General features: G+C 38.1%; 1 protein-coding gene across 1 annotated transcript in view; it reads right to left on the bottom strand.

Moving 5' to 3' along the window:
- Positions 1 to 17137, bottom strand: part of MYBPC1 (myosin binding protein C1) — a 110557-nt gene that overhangs the window by 23216 nt on the left and 70204 nt on the right. The window contains exons 11-18 of the mRNA XM_031940134.1: positions 16472 to 16638; positions 14496 to 14658; positions 13191 to 13297; positions 9586 to 9719; positions 8317 to 8476; positions 7217 to 7321; positions 6384 to 6572; positions 3200 to 3334 (exon numbers count right to left, since the gene is read on the bottom strand). Of these exons, the coding sequence (XP_031795994.1) occupies positions 3200 to 3334; positions 6384 to 6572; positions 7217 to 7321; positions 8317 to 8476; positions 9586 to 9719; positions 13191 to 13297; positions 14496 to 14658; positions 16472 to 16638 (1160 nt within the window). The remainder of the gene's footprint in view (positions 1 to 3199; positions 3335 to 6383; positions 6573 to 7216; positions 7322 to 8316; positions 8477 to 9585; positions 9720 to 13190; positions 13298 to 14495; positions 14659 to 16471; positions 16639 to 17137) is intronic.

Here is a 17137-nt window from a genome sequence, read left to right on the forward strand (position 1 = left end):
GGAGATCTACTCCTTTTCCTAGTCTGAAACTCTCTGCCTGAACTCCTAGCTCTCTCTTCTTTCTAGGGCTGCCAGGGGGCCAACAGATGGTCATAGGAAAACAATACAGACTCTTGGAAGCCCCTCCAACTCCCTAAGGACCATAGTCCTTCTTCTGTGGCTTCTCCAAGGATTCTCTCAGATCCCAATGTCAAAGAGTTAAGCTATAGGTCTTCATTTGCAACCCACCATTTAATAATGACACAGGATCTCTAGTTTTATGGAATAATGTTAGAGCCTTAAAAGGACTGGCCAGCACCCCAGATTATATAGCAAGCAATTGTTGGCTGCCCTTGGCCATGAATTCTCTTGTTGAGCTGATTGATATTCCCAAGGAAGCAACTGAATTCTCAGTTCTTATGTTCCAGTTGGGAGAATGGAAAAAGGATGGTTTAATTGATGGCCTGGAGACCTGAGGAGATAAGGATTATAAGGAGAAGGGAATATGGCTCTAAAGGGGAGAAGGACCCAGAGACAAGGATTTTCTTGCAGCTGAGACAGAGAAGTAGAGTCCTAAAAGAAAGAGATCGTTCCAACTGCCTGTTTAGTGGGTCTTTTAGATTCTTGATGACCAGAAAGAGGAGGGAATCAAATGAAGAGAGAGTGAAAATAAAGACTGAAAAGAAAACAAAGGAGAAATGATAAAGTTAACAATAAATGGCAGGGGAGAAGGGAGCAAGAGGAAGTAGAATCGAAATGAAGCATGGGGAGGAAGGGATATTAAAATCCCCAATCCACTTTAAGAAGAATAAGAAAGTGTTGAGAATAGGTGGGTGGTGAGAAAAGAGAATGGACACCATATAATACAGACGGGGAGACCATAGACAACGGAAAGAGGAAAAAGAAAACGTGTAGAAGAAAGAATAAAATACAACAGGCATAAACAATAGAAAGGCAGAGCCAGAAATAACACACCATCTATAAAGAAAGGTTTCTCTTACAGAATAAAATCTGACATTTCCCAAAAGCATTAAAACATTATAGAAAAATTAGTTTGGAGGAACACAGCCATTGAGAGACTGAAGAACAGGGCAGCCAAATAGAGAAAGAAAAGACCACAAGAAGAAAATAGAAAGATAAAGACGTTAAACTTTCAAAGACAGCTGATTCCAAAGTCATGTTATGGGGGGCAAAATAGATACATAATAATGACTGTGTACATATACATATGTATATATATGGGTATATATATACATATGTATCTACACAGATCACACGCAAAATTATGTAAAATACATTCCATTGTATTTTATCTAAAGGTGGGTAACATCAAAATGACAGCCAGCTATCATTTTGTGGCATCTTCTTACATTTTAAACCTATCGGAAAGAAAAGAGTAAAGAATTTGCTCCGTTTCATACAACACAAACATTGATGTGGTCAATGGCCACATCAGACATAAGACCGAACAATTCTGTACGGTTAATTGTTGACATCATTATTAATGGGGGAGGAGGAAGTTTGGGGTTATCTGAAAATGCTGCAAGAATTGGAATTTCAGTACGTCAACCCTCAAGAAATCAGGTCACCCAAAGCATCTCGTGAGCATTTTATAAAGCGATGGTGGCTTGGGGTGTGGGATGGAGTATTCTAAGCTGTGGTCTCCCACCCTTCTTGGACACTTTCCCATAGTTTCCCCCCATTCATTCAGGATGACATCTTCGATTTGGAAGAATTGGGGCAGATCTCAGGGTGATAAGCACATGACAGCTGAAACCAGATTGTCTGTGACTTCATCTCTTTTCCATCTGTTCTTCCATTCTGACCAGAAATGATAGTTTCCAGGAGATGGGGATTTCTTCATGAAGTTTCTGAGCTCAAGACTTTTCTTCTCTGTAAGTCTCTATCTAACCCCCCCCCCCCCGCCCCGAATCTTTGAATCCAAAATCCTTCTCATCTGATGGGTTTTAAGATTCTTGGATCCAGGAGCTATTCAAAGAAGGTGAATTTTAAACATGGTGAAAGGGAATCTCATTTCTTCTGTTTCTGTGGAAAAGTTAGTAGGCTTCTCTGATGAGATACTTCCCTAAGATCTCCTAGAATGAAGATGGAAGCTAGAAGGAGGCTAGATTTGCTTACCCATCTTTAACTGTGGGACCCCCTTGATTTCTGTATTTGACTTTCATGTCTGTATCTTTGACTCTTGACAAGGATTCAGTCAAGAAATAAGGAAGCTTTACTTCTGTACCATACCTCTTAGGGTGGTAGGAAATGCTGTGATTTGTGCTTTTCCAATCATTTGTCACAGTGGTCCTTGCCTCTTACTTCTGTGTTCCTCTTTGTCCCCATCCTTTCCTCCTCCCGCCTCCTTCTTTCTCCCCTCCTGTTCTTAACGGTGATTTCTATCCCTAAGTCATGGGTCAAGACTGTCACAAGACTGTCAACTTCACATTATGAGAAAGAGCTTTTTAAAAAATTGTTCTTTTTATTTCCATAAGTTTCTTTATCCTGTGAAGGGCAGGGGAAGTCAGCTCAGTGTGAAGTCTCTGCACATGAGTCAATGGCTCAACAGCTTGGAATAGTACTAAGGGTGGAGAGTCAGGCTAATATATAATATTATATTATAATATGGCTAATATGTAATATATAATAAGAGATGAGATCTCTTAGGATCATAGATTTGGAGGTAGAGAGCCTTGAAGGTAAACCAGTCCAATTTTACAGATAAGAAAACTGAGGCTCAAAGAAAAGAACGAATTGCCTAAGGTCACACAAGTAGTAATTAATAGAAACAGGATTCAAATCCAGGTCATTTATTTTTAAATCCAAAGCTCTTTCCCTGTAGTTTATTGGAGGAATGTTAAATCCATTCATCCTAAACAAATATTGGTTGTCTTGTGGAAGAACCAATTCCGTTAATAAAAGGACTATGAGTCCCAAAGCTGTGTTTTAGGGACCTTTGTGTGTCTTAGCAGAGATGCTTGCAAGGAAAAGGCTTAGTGGGGGGTGTCAGCTAATCAGTATAGGAGGGCTAATTAAGAATGTACCTAGAGGAACTAAATTTTATTCCTTATCATTTGTTTTGTTCTTAAGAAGTTTGTTTTTAGTGTGAAAGAGATGACTTCCCAAGGAAGGGACAAAGCATGGTGAGAAATGTCTCCTTAATGATTGCTGTTGTTGTTGTAAACCCTAGAAAGATATTTTGGTAATTGTTACTTACTTCCTTCAAAGCAATACTCTAATACATAGCCATCTAAACCTGCTGCACCAATCTGGTCTGGGGGTCTCCATTTCATCGTCACCGTGGTATCAGTTACAGAGTCAACAGCCAGAAGAGTAGGTGGGCTGGTTACAGCTTTAAAACAAGAAAAGAAAGGGAAAAATAAGTCATGAGAGATCAGAGAATCACAGGATTTTTTTTTTTTTTTTGTCAGAAGAGACTTTACCTGGTCCACCTCTTCCCTACCAGAAAGAAATCTCCATGACAATATACCTGAGAAGTGCTCATCCAACTTCTGCTTGCAGATCTATAATGGGGAAGACTTTAAAAAACATTTTGTACAAGATTTATCCACAGTGGACAAAAATGGAGGCTTTCTCCAGCCTCCACTACTCTCTGAGGCTGACCATTCCATTTGTGAGCAGCTGTGATTTTTGGTCACATTTTCCCAACACAACACCCAAGTTTGCCTCTTGGTAACTCCTCTGATTACCCTTGGCCCTCGGGTCAAACAGAACAAGTTTGATCCCCCTTCTATATGCCAGGTCTTCTAATATTTGAGGATAGTTGTAGATATCCCCTCTCACTCTTTCTATCAAGCCTAAACATAATCCATTTACTTTAACCAGTCCTCAAAAGGCTATAATATCTAGATTTTCCCCATTCTGAATGCCATTGTAAATTTTTTTTCAAGGTCATCAATGTCTTCCCTAAACTGTAGTGCCAGGATTAAAAATAATCTCTAGAAATGTTCTGACCAAAGCATAAATGGCAGGGGACTATAATTTCCTGATTCATGAAAAAAGCAGTTCCTTTGAAATAGAATTCTTACAAGTTTCTACAAAGAATTGGCAAGAGTACAAAGGGAAATGAAAGCTTGGGGAGGACGTGATTGCTGTGCTGAGATATTTCAAAGGCCCTCATGTTTAAGAGAGAGCAGAGCTGTTTTGTTTGGCGCTGGAGGAGAAAAGTAGGACAAATGGGTAGATAGTAGAGAGAAGACAATTCCAGCTCAACTTGAGGAAGACTATTGAATGGACTAAATTGGGAAGTAGTAAGCGAAATCATATCATTCTTATGTCTCAGGTAAGGTTTGAATTAGATGACTTATCAGGTCCTTTCCAAGTCTAAGCACAGATGCCAGGGAGGTTTCTCGTCCCTTTCCTGATTGTTTCCACCTCATTTCATTAACAAGGGAGCTAGATTCTGGAAATTAAGGATTTTAGGGATTCGTACGAAACTTCACTAAGAAATCCATGTGCAGACATTTTTCTTCATCAGAAGATCTCAACCCCAAGAGAAAGAAATCATACTATCTTATACAACCTTGGGCACAGTGATAGAACACTCCTATACATCAAAGACCAATAATTTTGTTGTTATAGAAATTCTTTTCACTAATGCAGATAGTAACCTTCAATCAATTATAATCTTATAGAGTTTCCTTGGCCACAAAATGGTTAAATGACTTGCCCAAGATCATAAAAATAAAAAATGTTAGAAGTCTACTTGACTTCAAGTCTAACACTATAAATATAATTTTATTTTCTTCCCCTCCTTTCTCTTCCTATTATGGCCTTTATTTTTCTGAAATTAGCTTATTGATTGTATTTCATATTCTTTCCCTATTCCATTCTCAAATACTCTCAGAATGATGTGACAATTATAATTAGGTCTTCACCAACTTTAATAAATTTGTCTTTTCTTCTACTGATTTACTTCTGCCATCTACCTCAATAAGATTTTACAAATGAGTTAAAAAACTAAAGTAATGTGACCACTTCTATATCTCTCCGATTGGCAAAGAGACCAATTATTTGATGGCCAAGATGGTTTCTGGGTTCTTTTAATCTCCCAAAGATAACTGATTTGTATCAGTTGAGTTTCCTTAGGAAATTATCACAATCCTAAAAAATACAAAAAACAAAAAATCCCATTTTTCTTTGCCAATATATGGTTTAAATTGGTTGAGCTTTTAAAATTATATATGAAATCATGTCTTTTGTATTCTTCTAATTTTGTATCAATTTTGATTCTTGCTCTAACAAGTCATGGCAGCTTGGTGGCACAGTGCACAAAGTGCCAGGCTTGAGTTCAAATCTGTCCTCAAACACTTACTAGCTGTGTGACATTGGTAAGTCCCTTAACCCTGTTTACCTCAATTTCCTTATGTGTAAAATGAGCTGGAGAAGGCAATGGCAAACCATTTAGTATCTCTGTCAAGGAAATACCAAATGGAGTCAATGAAGAGTCATACAATTGAAAAAATGACTGAACAAAAACAAATAGCAAATCAATGATTTTATCTGTATCTTTTATTTAATTGATTGGTTTAATAATTATAGGTATTTTATTTTTGTATTTAATTGATTGCAATTAATTAGTCTTAGACTTAATTTTATATTTAACTGAGAGTTTTAATAATTATGCACTTCTTAAGCCTCAGGGTAGTTGCATGAATTTTTATATTTTTATAAATTTACATAACTGATCGCAATTGATTAAATTAAATTAATACTTAATTTTATATCCTGATACTTGAGTGAAAGGTTTAATAATCCTGAAGTTTTCCAGAATTTTCTTCAGTTGCTGAAAAATGGAAGAAAATAAACTATCTTTCTCAAGTAATTGGAACTCTCAGTGTCATTCCTTCCTAGTCATGTGTTTATTTAGTCCCAGAGTTGAACTACTGCAAAGGATCATTAAAAGAAGATCTGGTGATTCATGGACTATCCGCACTGTTCAGTGGGGGATATGGAAAATTATTAAGCCTGTTTTTGGAGGCCATATAATACTTGGGTTTGACTCTCGCATTCTATACTCAACCATAGATAAGGTATTCAACCTTCTTAAATCTCAGCTTTCTCTTTTGTAAAATGGGGATAACAATAATACCCAATTTGCAGGATTGCTAGGAGGACCAAAGAAGATAGGGTTTTGGAAATCCTTTGGAAACCTCAAAAATCCTAAGTCAATGTAAAAGCTGTTATTATTCAAATCCTTCTATGTGTTCTTGATCACTTCTATGGATACTTACACCTAAAAGCATTTTATTAGCCTTCCATAACCCAGCTTTGCTACCCCTTCTATTTTATGAAGATATCAGAATTTTTAAACAACTTATTCCATAGGCTCATTCCCCCCAGCAGGAAATTATCTTAAAGACAGGTCCCACTTTACTCACCCAAGGGAACGAAAGGCTTGGAGGGTATGCTGGGCTTGGAGATGCCAATGGCATTAACAGCAAATATCCGGACTTCATAGGCAACACCTTCAATCATTTTCTTGGGCTCAAATGTTGTTTCTTTGATGAGATCAAAATTCAGCCTCATCCACCTAGAACTCTGTTTTTTTTTCCTTTCGATAAAGTATCCTAGGAAAAGAGTAATACGGGGTTACAGTTCCTCTCTCCAGACTGAAATATGGGCACAAAGAGCTTTTGGAAGACAGGTTTTTTTCTCTACAAATGAAGCACAGAATCATGAGTCTTTTATTTTAAAGCTAGATGCACCACAAAGCAAGTGACTGACCATCTGTTGGAGAGGGGCTAAGGAAAGTGTGGAGATAAATGTAAAGGAATATTAGTCGTCATGAGAAATTCAGATAAGCACACAAATGGATGCAGAGCAAAGTGAGAAGGTCCAAGACAATAGGCACAATGACTGCAGTGAATCAAATAAAAATCAAATAAAAGATTAATTACAATGAATAATTTTAGTTTCAGTTCATTCTCAGATAATAGATTTATAATAAGCATTGGGTCGATACTTGAAAATTTTCCAGCTTAGTGCTGGATCTTATGCTCTACTAGCATGACTTTCAAGAACCCAGAATCACCTTTGTTCCATAGGCAGGTACCAGAGAAAGACTTAAGTTGGAAAACAGTGTTATCTTAAGTTGTATAACACCTTCTATGTGATGACTTTTAAATGCCATTTCTGATGTGATAGCCATAAAGAATACATAAAGAATACCCAGTTCTTTGATAATTCTATCCATTTCCCACAAGACATTTACCTAGGATAGGGGACCCGCCATCATTTGCGGGGGGCTCCCAGTTCATAATACACCAATCATCTCCCACATCTGACACGTTAGGTGCCAATGGAGGATCCGGGAGATCTATGACAGACAAAACAGAGAAAAATCTTAAGTGAGGAATTGTTTCTGTGAAAGTCACACTAATAAGAAATGTTTTTTTAGAGAACTTTTGTCATAGGGATATGAAATGCAATCAATAAGCTGACTTCAGTAAAAATAAAAGCCATAGTAAATAAGAAGAAAGGGGAGAGGAAAGAAATAAAACTCAAAAGAAAAGGAGAGATAAAATAACAGAAAAGTTGGAGCCCTTTACTTTCTCTTTTTCCCTTCCAAACTCTTCCAAGCCTATCCCCTCTCCCACAGTACTCCATACATTTTCTTTCTCTGGCCTTCACCCTAGCTCCATCTCACTTCTCTGTCTCTAAATGAATTCAGGATAACCATCCTGAGGGGTTCATGGCAGTTACCATGACAAAACAGCCTGAGATAAAGATGCCAGAATCAATTAAATCTGTAGAAACCAAGCTATTTGAATTATTGTTATTATTTTATATAGACCAGTGATTTCACTGGCATAGAAATTCCCTCCATTGATAGATATAGATATAGTTATAAAGTCATTTGCTTTGTGACTTTCTCAGAGTTACATGGCAGTATTTGTCAAAGATGGGTAGCTAGATGGCCCAGGGGATAGAGTGTTGGTCCTGGAATTAGACAGACTAATTTTGCTGAGCTCAAATCTGACCTCAGAAACTTATTAATTGTGTGACCAAGTCCCTTAATTTTATTTCCTTTATTTTACTCTGGAAACAACAAACCACTCGAGTATCTTTGCCAAGAAAACCCCAAATAGAATCAAGAAGATCAGACATGCCTGAAAAATGACCGAATAACAATTTGTCAGAGAGGACTTGCATGCAGGACTTCTTGGTTCCAAGTCCGGCTCTCTAGCCCACATTTCTTACAAACAATCACTATCTTATTGCCAAGACCCATTCAATACTCTCAGACAGCGAATGGCGCCCACCAGAAATGACCAAGTTACTTAAGTTCTGCTGGATCTTGGGAGAACTCACCGACCACCTTGATCTTGATGCTTGCATGTGCCTCTCCTGCTTCATTCTTGAGATTGATGTTGTAGACCCCAGAATCTTCTCTCTCGGCTACATCAATGACCAAGGTGCTACTATCGGGATAGGATTCAGATCGTATCCGACCTCCACCTTCTGCAATAGCCTATGCAGAAAGTACAGAAATAAAATGGTGATTCCACTGAAGAGAGGGAGCAATCCTGTACTGTCTCTGTTCTTCATTGGAGGGGGTTGGGGGGTGTCTACCTTTTAGATGGGAAAAATACATATGTATTTTTCTATCATATGTATATATTCTCTTTCTATATATTTCTCTATATGTTTTCTCTCTTTCTTTCTATATCTATATGGTTCTAGTTTCCCTGACCACTAACTGAAATTTAACATTTCCTTAAATTACAAAAAAAAAAAAAAAAAAAAAAAAAAGGAAAATAAAAAGATTCCAAAAAGTTGTGTGCAGCCTTTGCCAGACTGCCTGTTAGAGGGGGGTCCAACACAGACAAGTCAAGGTCACTGCCATTGAGGGAAGGGAGGAGTTCAAGGACCATCAGCTGGGGGTGTGGCCATACTTTGAAAGGCTGGAAAGGAAGAGTTCAGAAATCCACCAAATATTAAGTTCAATAAACTCTGTTTTCTATGGAATCCAGAGCTGGAAGGGATTTAAGAGATCTATATTATATATCAGAGGCATCCAGTCCAATCCATAGGGTTGGGGCTTTGTTTGTCTCTCATAGATCTGTTCCCCCATGAGGAATAACTCTTTCTTCTTACTTAACTGAGGAATTCATCCTGGACGTAATACCTTTAGTTTGACAGAATGAATTTTCCTCCAAAAGGCAAATCTTTATCATGACCTAAAGAGTGAGAAAGCAGGAGCAAAGAAAATCCATGTGAAATCCATGGACAACTAAAATTTCAGGAGCGAAGTTGGCACTTGATAAATACTTGTTAACTGATCTTGGCCATTTTTAATTCATAATCTAAAATTTCTTTAGCTATTTTTCAAACCACAATTACTAAAAAAAAATAGTATGTCATTGAGTAGAATCATATCGCTTTTCTCTTCCATGAGCTACCTTTACTTCCCCAGAAGGAATTCATCTACCAAATATTGACTGCACAAATTCGAAGACAGGTTATTATTCATTGAAATTAATTTAAATGTAATTAGTTATCAGGGAAGTTTCATTGGTTGGATTGACGTTCCATGGGAAACTCTTAACAAAAGGTTAGCTTGTAAAAAATGGGATATACCTTGTCTGCCCTGCTCCACATAACCTTGGGGGCCGGCTCTCCACTGACTGGGATCTCAAGGCGAAGTTTGCTTCCAGCAATGACGGTGACAGTGTTGTCAGCATCCAGACCATCCAGGTAGATCTTAGGAGGATCTGGATATCAGATGTAATTATTAATATCACATCATCCTTTCTAGAGTGAGAGGACTGGGTTCAAATCCTCTCTCTGATACTTGTGATTTATGTGACCTTGAACACATCCCTTCAACTCCCTGGGTCTCAGTGTCCTCTTCTGTGAAGTGAGGGAGCTGGACTTGATGGCCCCCAATTCTAGATCTGGGATACTGTGATGGATACACCGTGAGGCGTACCAGCACCCATACCAATGAACTCCCAATCCATCCATTTATCTAATGCATGCAAGACACTGTGTGAAGTATCATTTGAAATACAAAGGTGAATAGGACATCTTTCTGATGGAAGTAAGACATAGTCCCTGAAAGAACGCTCAATTAGGGCTTGGTAGCCCTAAACCCAACATCCATCTCTACCTCTTGATGATTTTTACCACTTTTTAACTTCTCTAAACCTTAGTTTCCTTATCTGTAAAATGAAGATATTAATGATGATCATAATAACTATTTTATATGTCTCGTGTCACTATGGGAATCAAAAGAGGTAATGGATAATGATGAAGAGCAGATTGGGGAATACCAATGGAGGGAGAAACAGAAGCTACAAAATCATGAGAATAGCATCGTGGGTTTAGGAAAGAGATCACAAAGCAGGATTGAAGGGGTGATACTGTGTGATGGGACACTTCAATTGTTCCATCTTTTTCTGATGTGCTGTCTCTAGTACCAGACAAAAGCAGCCAATAAATTAGTGAGCTACTTTCAAGATACTTTTATTCTTGATACTCTGTAATCGCTTCTGACTACAAAGTTGCTGAAGAAGACAAAACCGTTCAATCTTACAAGACTTGGAAGGAAAGCTGGACATAGCTTGATCAGCATCCAAGTTTGGGGAGAGTAGGATTTAAAGGACTTAGATAAAGGTTAGATAGGATTGTATGGTTCAAAATTCAGGGGATGTTAGTCCAGGCAAGATGGGAAGTTATCAAGAAGGAAATTCTGAAGACATAAACAGAATTCCAATGAGAAAGGGAAGGCAAAGAGACTGATATGCACACACAATTAGCTCTTAAACAAACTGAGGTGTAAAAAAGATGTTTAAAAAAATGGAAGGAGGGGGCAGCTAGGTGGCGCAGTGGATAGAGCACAAGCCCTGAAGTCAGGAGGACCTGAGTTCAAATTTGACCTCAGACACTTAACATGTCCTAGCTGTGTGATCCTGGACAAGTCACTTAACCCCAATTGCCTCAGCAAAAAACCAAAAGCCAAAAAACAAAAAAATGGAAGGAGGGCAGGTAATGGAGGATGAATATATAAGCTTGGCACTTTCTTGTAACAATTATAACAAGAATATTAGACTTCAGAATGACTTGGGGACAACTGAATATTAAGGGGAAAAAAGCACTTTCAAAAAAGCCTTTTTTTGGGAAAAAGATGAACAAAAAAGGGTTCATCTTGTTGCAAACAAGCATATAGACTTAAGACCACAAGGAACCTCAAAGATTAGCTAGTACACATGAGGAAGGGAAGTGAGTTGGTCCAGGTCATACATGTTGTAAGTGCTAAGGGTGAAGTGACACTCAGGGGCTAGCATCTTTTTCATTGAACTACAAGAAGAAAAAACAACTTAGAAAAGGCAGAATTCCCAACTCTGATTTTGCTTCTGTTTTCTCTGCCATGAAGATGATCTTTGGACTGAAAAGAATCTGATAGAAATAAGGAAGCAGATAGTGAGCACACCTTGTTGCCTCTCATGATTTTGAGCTTTCTGCCTCAAATAAATGACCTTTTAGAATCCTGACAGACTGGGAGATGGGAGCCCTGAGGGAGCTGAGCCATGGGGAGCAAAGAGAATGCCAGCTCCTCCCCTGGCTCTGTGGATCAGATTGCAGGAAAAAAAGCAGAGAGTCCTGAAAAGGATACCCAGACATGTGTTGTCTTCGGTGGGTACCAGGAACTGCAATGAATGTGAGAAGAGATCAAAGAACATAGAATCCTAGCTGGAGAGTCAGAAGGAATCTTGAGATCATCAAATCTAATCCCCTCATTTTACTCATGAGTAAACTGAGTTATGGGGAACAAAAATGACTTGAAAAAGGTCACACAAATAATAAATAATAAGACGAGAATTGGAATGTAGGTTTCTCTGGTTCAGAATCACACACCACAACAAAGATTTTGAAGGGCAAAGGAGAAAGGGAGGGCAGAGAATATTAACTGCAGGAGGGTTAAGGTTGAGTCTATCGTGGGAGTTGGTGGTGGTTCAATGGTGGAAGCAGCAGATTCACTCCCCTCTCCCCAAATAATCCCACACTGAAGAGACAGAACAGAGACATGGGGATGTAGTCAGGGAATGGCAAGTAGTCCAACTAGACTAGTATTTAGTGTATGTGAAGGAGGTGATAAAAGATGAGGCTAGAATGGTAGAATAGGACTGATTGAGTCTAATCAACTTGTACTTAATTTGGAAAGCAATAGGGAGCTATTGAAGGAATATGAGCTGGCAAGTGATGTTTAATCTAATATCTCTTACTGTGATATTTAAACTTATTTGGAGGGAGAAAAAGAGCACAGGTACAGAAAACAATCAGGTGCCTATTGTGAGAGTTGAGGCAAGAGATAACAAGAAATTCAGTTACAGTGATAGCAAGAGGAATGGAAAGGAAAGAATGCATATAACAAACATAGAAGAACTTGGATAGAGAGGGATTAGTGACTAAATTAGGGGATTGAGGAAGAATGAATGAATAGAGCATTTATATATGTTCTTATTATGGGTAAAGCACTGAGGAAACATGAAAAAATAAGATAATTCCCATTCTCAAGGGGCTCACATTTGAATGGAAGAAGGAAGAATAGAAGATCTGAAGTTTATCATTGTCAATTTCTTTGTGCCTGACTAGATTTATTAATCTACCTATAAATATATCTCTATATATACTTATCTATAGGTAGATATGCATCTATTTATCTCTCTCGCTCTCTCTATCTATCTAGGTATATATAAATATATATGTATGTATATGTATATATATTGCCTTTAAATTTCACATAATACAAAACACTTTTATGTAAAGGGCTGAAACTCTTGAGTTAATGCACTGAGGTCAGACAATTGAGCACTTAAGGCTAATTACCGATTGGATTATACTCTATAAGCATATGTTGGAAAATGGCCCTTCCCACTATCCTGTGCTGGCTCAATAATTGATGTATACAGAGAATTGTAGGAGGGACTAGGGGGTGGAGTAAGACTGGCCAGGATCACTTCTGGGCGGGAGACAAAGAGGAGAAGTCATGGAGATTCTGTGTCCATCCAATTCAATCCGACCTCTAAAGACCAAGAATAAAAACCAAGGACTTTTGCTTATCCTAACTCCAGCTGATTCTAAGGTATTCAGGGTGCTAACTTGGTCTTCACACTTTTATATTCTAGAGTAGAAATAAAAATCACTTCTAGAGACAGCAGTAGCACACTTTATGTACTCACCTATAACGTGAACTTTGGCAGTCAACGGAATATTGTAGGCATCAGGTGTAAATACGTATTCACCTTCATCCTCAATGAGAGCACTGGCTATCACTAATTTGTGGATTCTATGAAAACAGAAACATTCACTCATTCAACAACCATTTATTTGTATTCTCGATGAGACAGAGGAGCTCCATACTATCAGCTTTGACATAAGCTTCCTATTTAGTCACTGTTTATTAGATACCTTCTTTAGACAAGGCCCTGAGCTAGGTATTGGCTTGTATGTTTATCAAGATAGAAAATATAAAGATAAAAGTCATTGTCCTCTTGGGACTTATACACTAAAAGGGTTTATAAGCTAACTATTGTATCGAATGAGAAGTAATAAGGATATAGCAGAAGCACAAAATGCTCCATGAAGACAGAAGACAGAGGAAGGAGAGAATTTTTGATAGTGGGTTCTGTGAAGCCTTCATGGAGGAGGTGATATCTGGGCTAGGGCTTGAAGGATAATCAGGCTGATATACAGGTATTAGACTCCCCATGGAGCCAAGTATCATGGAGAGTTGGTCATGGTCTAATCGACCAGCTCAGCTCAGACAGGCAACAGGATTATGGCCCTTGATTATTCTCTCTGTCTGCCCATGCTCACTCGGCCATAGTTCTGTATTATGTGCCACCCTGTTGTGCAGGCCTTAGTTTGTTGTCTAATTATTTCATATTTGAATATTATGGCCATGGATCTGTGACTTCATTGATATGGCAGATATCCCAACCTGCCCATTCCTCCTGCTCTGGTTTCATCTTATCCATATCCTTCCATGGGCTTCCAATTACTTCTAATCTACCCAATTCCCTGTTCATCCATTATCCTTCACTGTTATTTCATAATTAGCAAGAGATGGCTATTTCATAATAACAAAAATGAAACCAGAGAATTGACAGAGCTTGATAACACATTTTCTATACTTTATAATCCATGACTTTGTTTTCTTCGCCAATACAGATTATAGCCCTGCAACAACTCATTAGATGTTCCCATTTGTTGACATGGCTGAAAAATCAGCCTCTCAGCCAGGTAAGAGATGAATCTCTTTGGACACATCTAGGCAGGTCCTTGGGAAAGAGATATACATTTGAATGAAAGTCTCTTTGTCTTGATAGAATTTGGACCTCACTGGAACACTTCTGAGCGCCCAGCCATGGTGCATGGGACAAAACATCATTTTTGGAGTCAGAGAACCAGGGTTCAAATCCCATATCCATTTCCGTGAGGCCCGGGAAGAGAGTGTTAATGAAGGCTTGCCTTGGATAGCTTACCTTCCTTTGTGGGCGACCTTTAAGCGTTCACCTTCTTGGACAGGTAGGCCGTTCTTAGTCCATTTTCCTGATATGTTTTCAGAGATTTCACACTTCAAGCAGATTTCCTTTCCAAGTTTCTCAGTTATATCTGTTAGGGGCTGCAATATCTTCAGGGGTCTCACTAAGGAAATGGATAAAATGGAAAAATGCAGGACTGAAACTGTGGACTGGTTTTACAACCTCCCAATGCCTACTGTTTGCATGGACACATTAGAAAAGCCTATGACTGAAACAAGTATTATAAAAGCACAATGGCAGCATTGTATATCTTTTTTAAGTAATTAGAATAATAAACATAAAGTTATATGAGCTAAGAGACAGAGGAGGAAACCAAGGGGATTTTCCTGATGTGGTCCTTTTGTGAGATGGAGAAATAACCATGACTCCTACATCTCGTTCTCAGTTCTGCATATTGATCATCATCACAGCCAGTTATCATTGGGTCATCTTGTAATATTAATGATCAGTTGGGCCTGATCATGTTGTGATGTGAACCGTGACTTTTTCTTAAAACAGTAATTCTATTGAACACATTAACTCTTGGAGCATCCTCAGTACAGACCCTCTGAATGCAATGTACCTGGGCTCACTCCAAACTGAGTCCCATTTTTTTCAGCTTTGGATTTGGGCCCACTATCTGTATTTTGGCAGAATGTTCATCGAGCATTGCATGCTCATGTAATTGATGGATGGAAACTCAGGGATCCTATGTGCTTCAGTATTGTTTATATTTAACAACCATGTATTAAATATTTACTATATGCAAGCAGCGACTAGGGGTTTGGAATGCAAATATAAAAAAATGAAACAGTCTTTATGTTCAGGAAAATTACAGCTTATTGTGAAGGAAAAGGAAAATGAATAGCAGTATAGCTTCATGAATAGAAAATTGGCCTTGAATCAGGAAGACCTGGTTGATGCAGACTGGTTCTGTGATCTTGAGCACATTACTTAATCTCTTAGTATTGTAGGCACCTAAGACTATAAATTATTGTTATTATTAGTAGTAGTAGTAGAAATAATAACAATTCACATTTATTAAGCACCTTCTATGTGCCAAGGACTGTGCTAAAAAAACTTTATAATTATTGTCATATTTAATTCTCACCCCAATCCTGAAAGGCAGGTGCTATTATTAATTCCACTTTACAGTTGAAGAAACTGAGCAAATAGGGTTAAGCGACTTGTCCAGAGTCACCCAGCTAGGAAGGAGCTGAGGCTGGATTTGAACTCATTTCTTCACTCCAGGTGTCCAGTGATACCACTTAGCAGAGATGCCAAAAAATGCAGAGAAAGTGCCGATTGTAATCATCAACTGATAGAGTGGGAGGGGTGGAAGTGATATTTATCTGGGCTTGGATGATAATTGTTAGGTTCTATTTTTTTTTTTTCTTTAAGCAAGGAAATATGCACATAAAATTTGAAGTAAAGTTGAAATCTGACATTCAGTTTTTAAAGCCATTCTTGACCACTAGTTTCTACCCGTCTCTACTGTTTGCTCTTTGATTTAATGTTCTATGTGAAATAAAGACTTGGCTAGAACCTCCTGCAACAGAAACAGATCACAAGGAGTTGGAAGACTTCTTAGGATCCTGGATTCCCACTGGAGGCCCTTCTGAAGCCATCAGGTTTAATCCTCTCCTTTTACAGGTGAGGAGCCTAAGGTCCAGGGATGTATAAGATGTGCCCCAAAATCACACAGGTGGTTAGCAGGCAAGCTGGGATTTGAACTCAAGTCTTCTGGATTCCAAATCCAACATACTTTTTTTTTTTTTTTTTTTAACAATACTATGCTGCACAAAAAAAAAAAAATGGTACAGGACATTTTGTTAATTTACAGGAATTTTTGTTAAATTTGTTGTTAATTTCCTGTAATCAATAGCGACAAACTTAAGAAACAATCACTATTGGAGATGCAGGTGAGGAAGACTTACAATCCACACTCAGTTTGGCAGAAGACTGTCCCCCAGTTGTCATGACAGAGTACTCCGCGCTGTCCGCCTTGGTGGCTCCTTCTATGATCAAGATGTGCTTCTTCCCTTCCACTTTGACCCAGTATCTAGATTTTGGACCCATGACAATCTCCTCACCATTCTTAAACCTTGATGACAAATGAAAACAATTTCCACATCATGAATGGAGAACTAGAAATGTTCTGGTGGCTCCTTTATTCCATAAGATAAAATCAAAATCAGGTACTAAGGGGGAGGGGTACCGAAGGGTAGTAGAAAGAGTGCTAGACTTCAAATCAGGAAAAACCTGCGTTCAAATCTGACCATAAGTAAATCATTTAACTTTTCTGAGTTTTGGTTTCCTCATCTGTGCAACAGGGATAATGTTCTATGTAACAGCTACATCATAGGGTTTTTTTAGGAACATCAGATGAGGTAATTTATATAAATCATTTGGCAAAACTTAGAGTTGGATCTTATTTTTCTGTTTTTTGTTTTTTGTCTGTGATTTCATTGATATATGTATATGTGTATATAAAATTCCCAATGAGGAAATCCTTTTTCTTTTTTTTAAAAATATATTAAAGTATAAATTAGATATACAATAAGTATACATGACCAACCATTATTTTGCTGTACAAAAAGAAT

Source organism: Sarcophilus harrisii, chromosome 5, assembly GCF_902635505.1.
Source record: "Sarcophilus harrisii chromosome 5, mSarHar1.11, whole genome shotgun sequence".
Classification (NCBI taxonomy): Eukaryota; Metazoa; Chordata; class Mammalia; order Dasyuromorphia; family Dasyuridae; genus Sarcophilus; species Sarcophilus harrisii.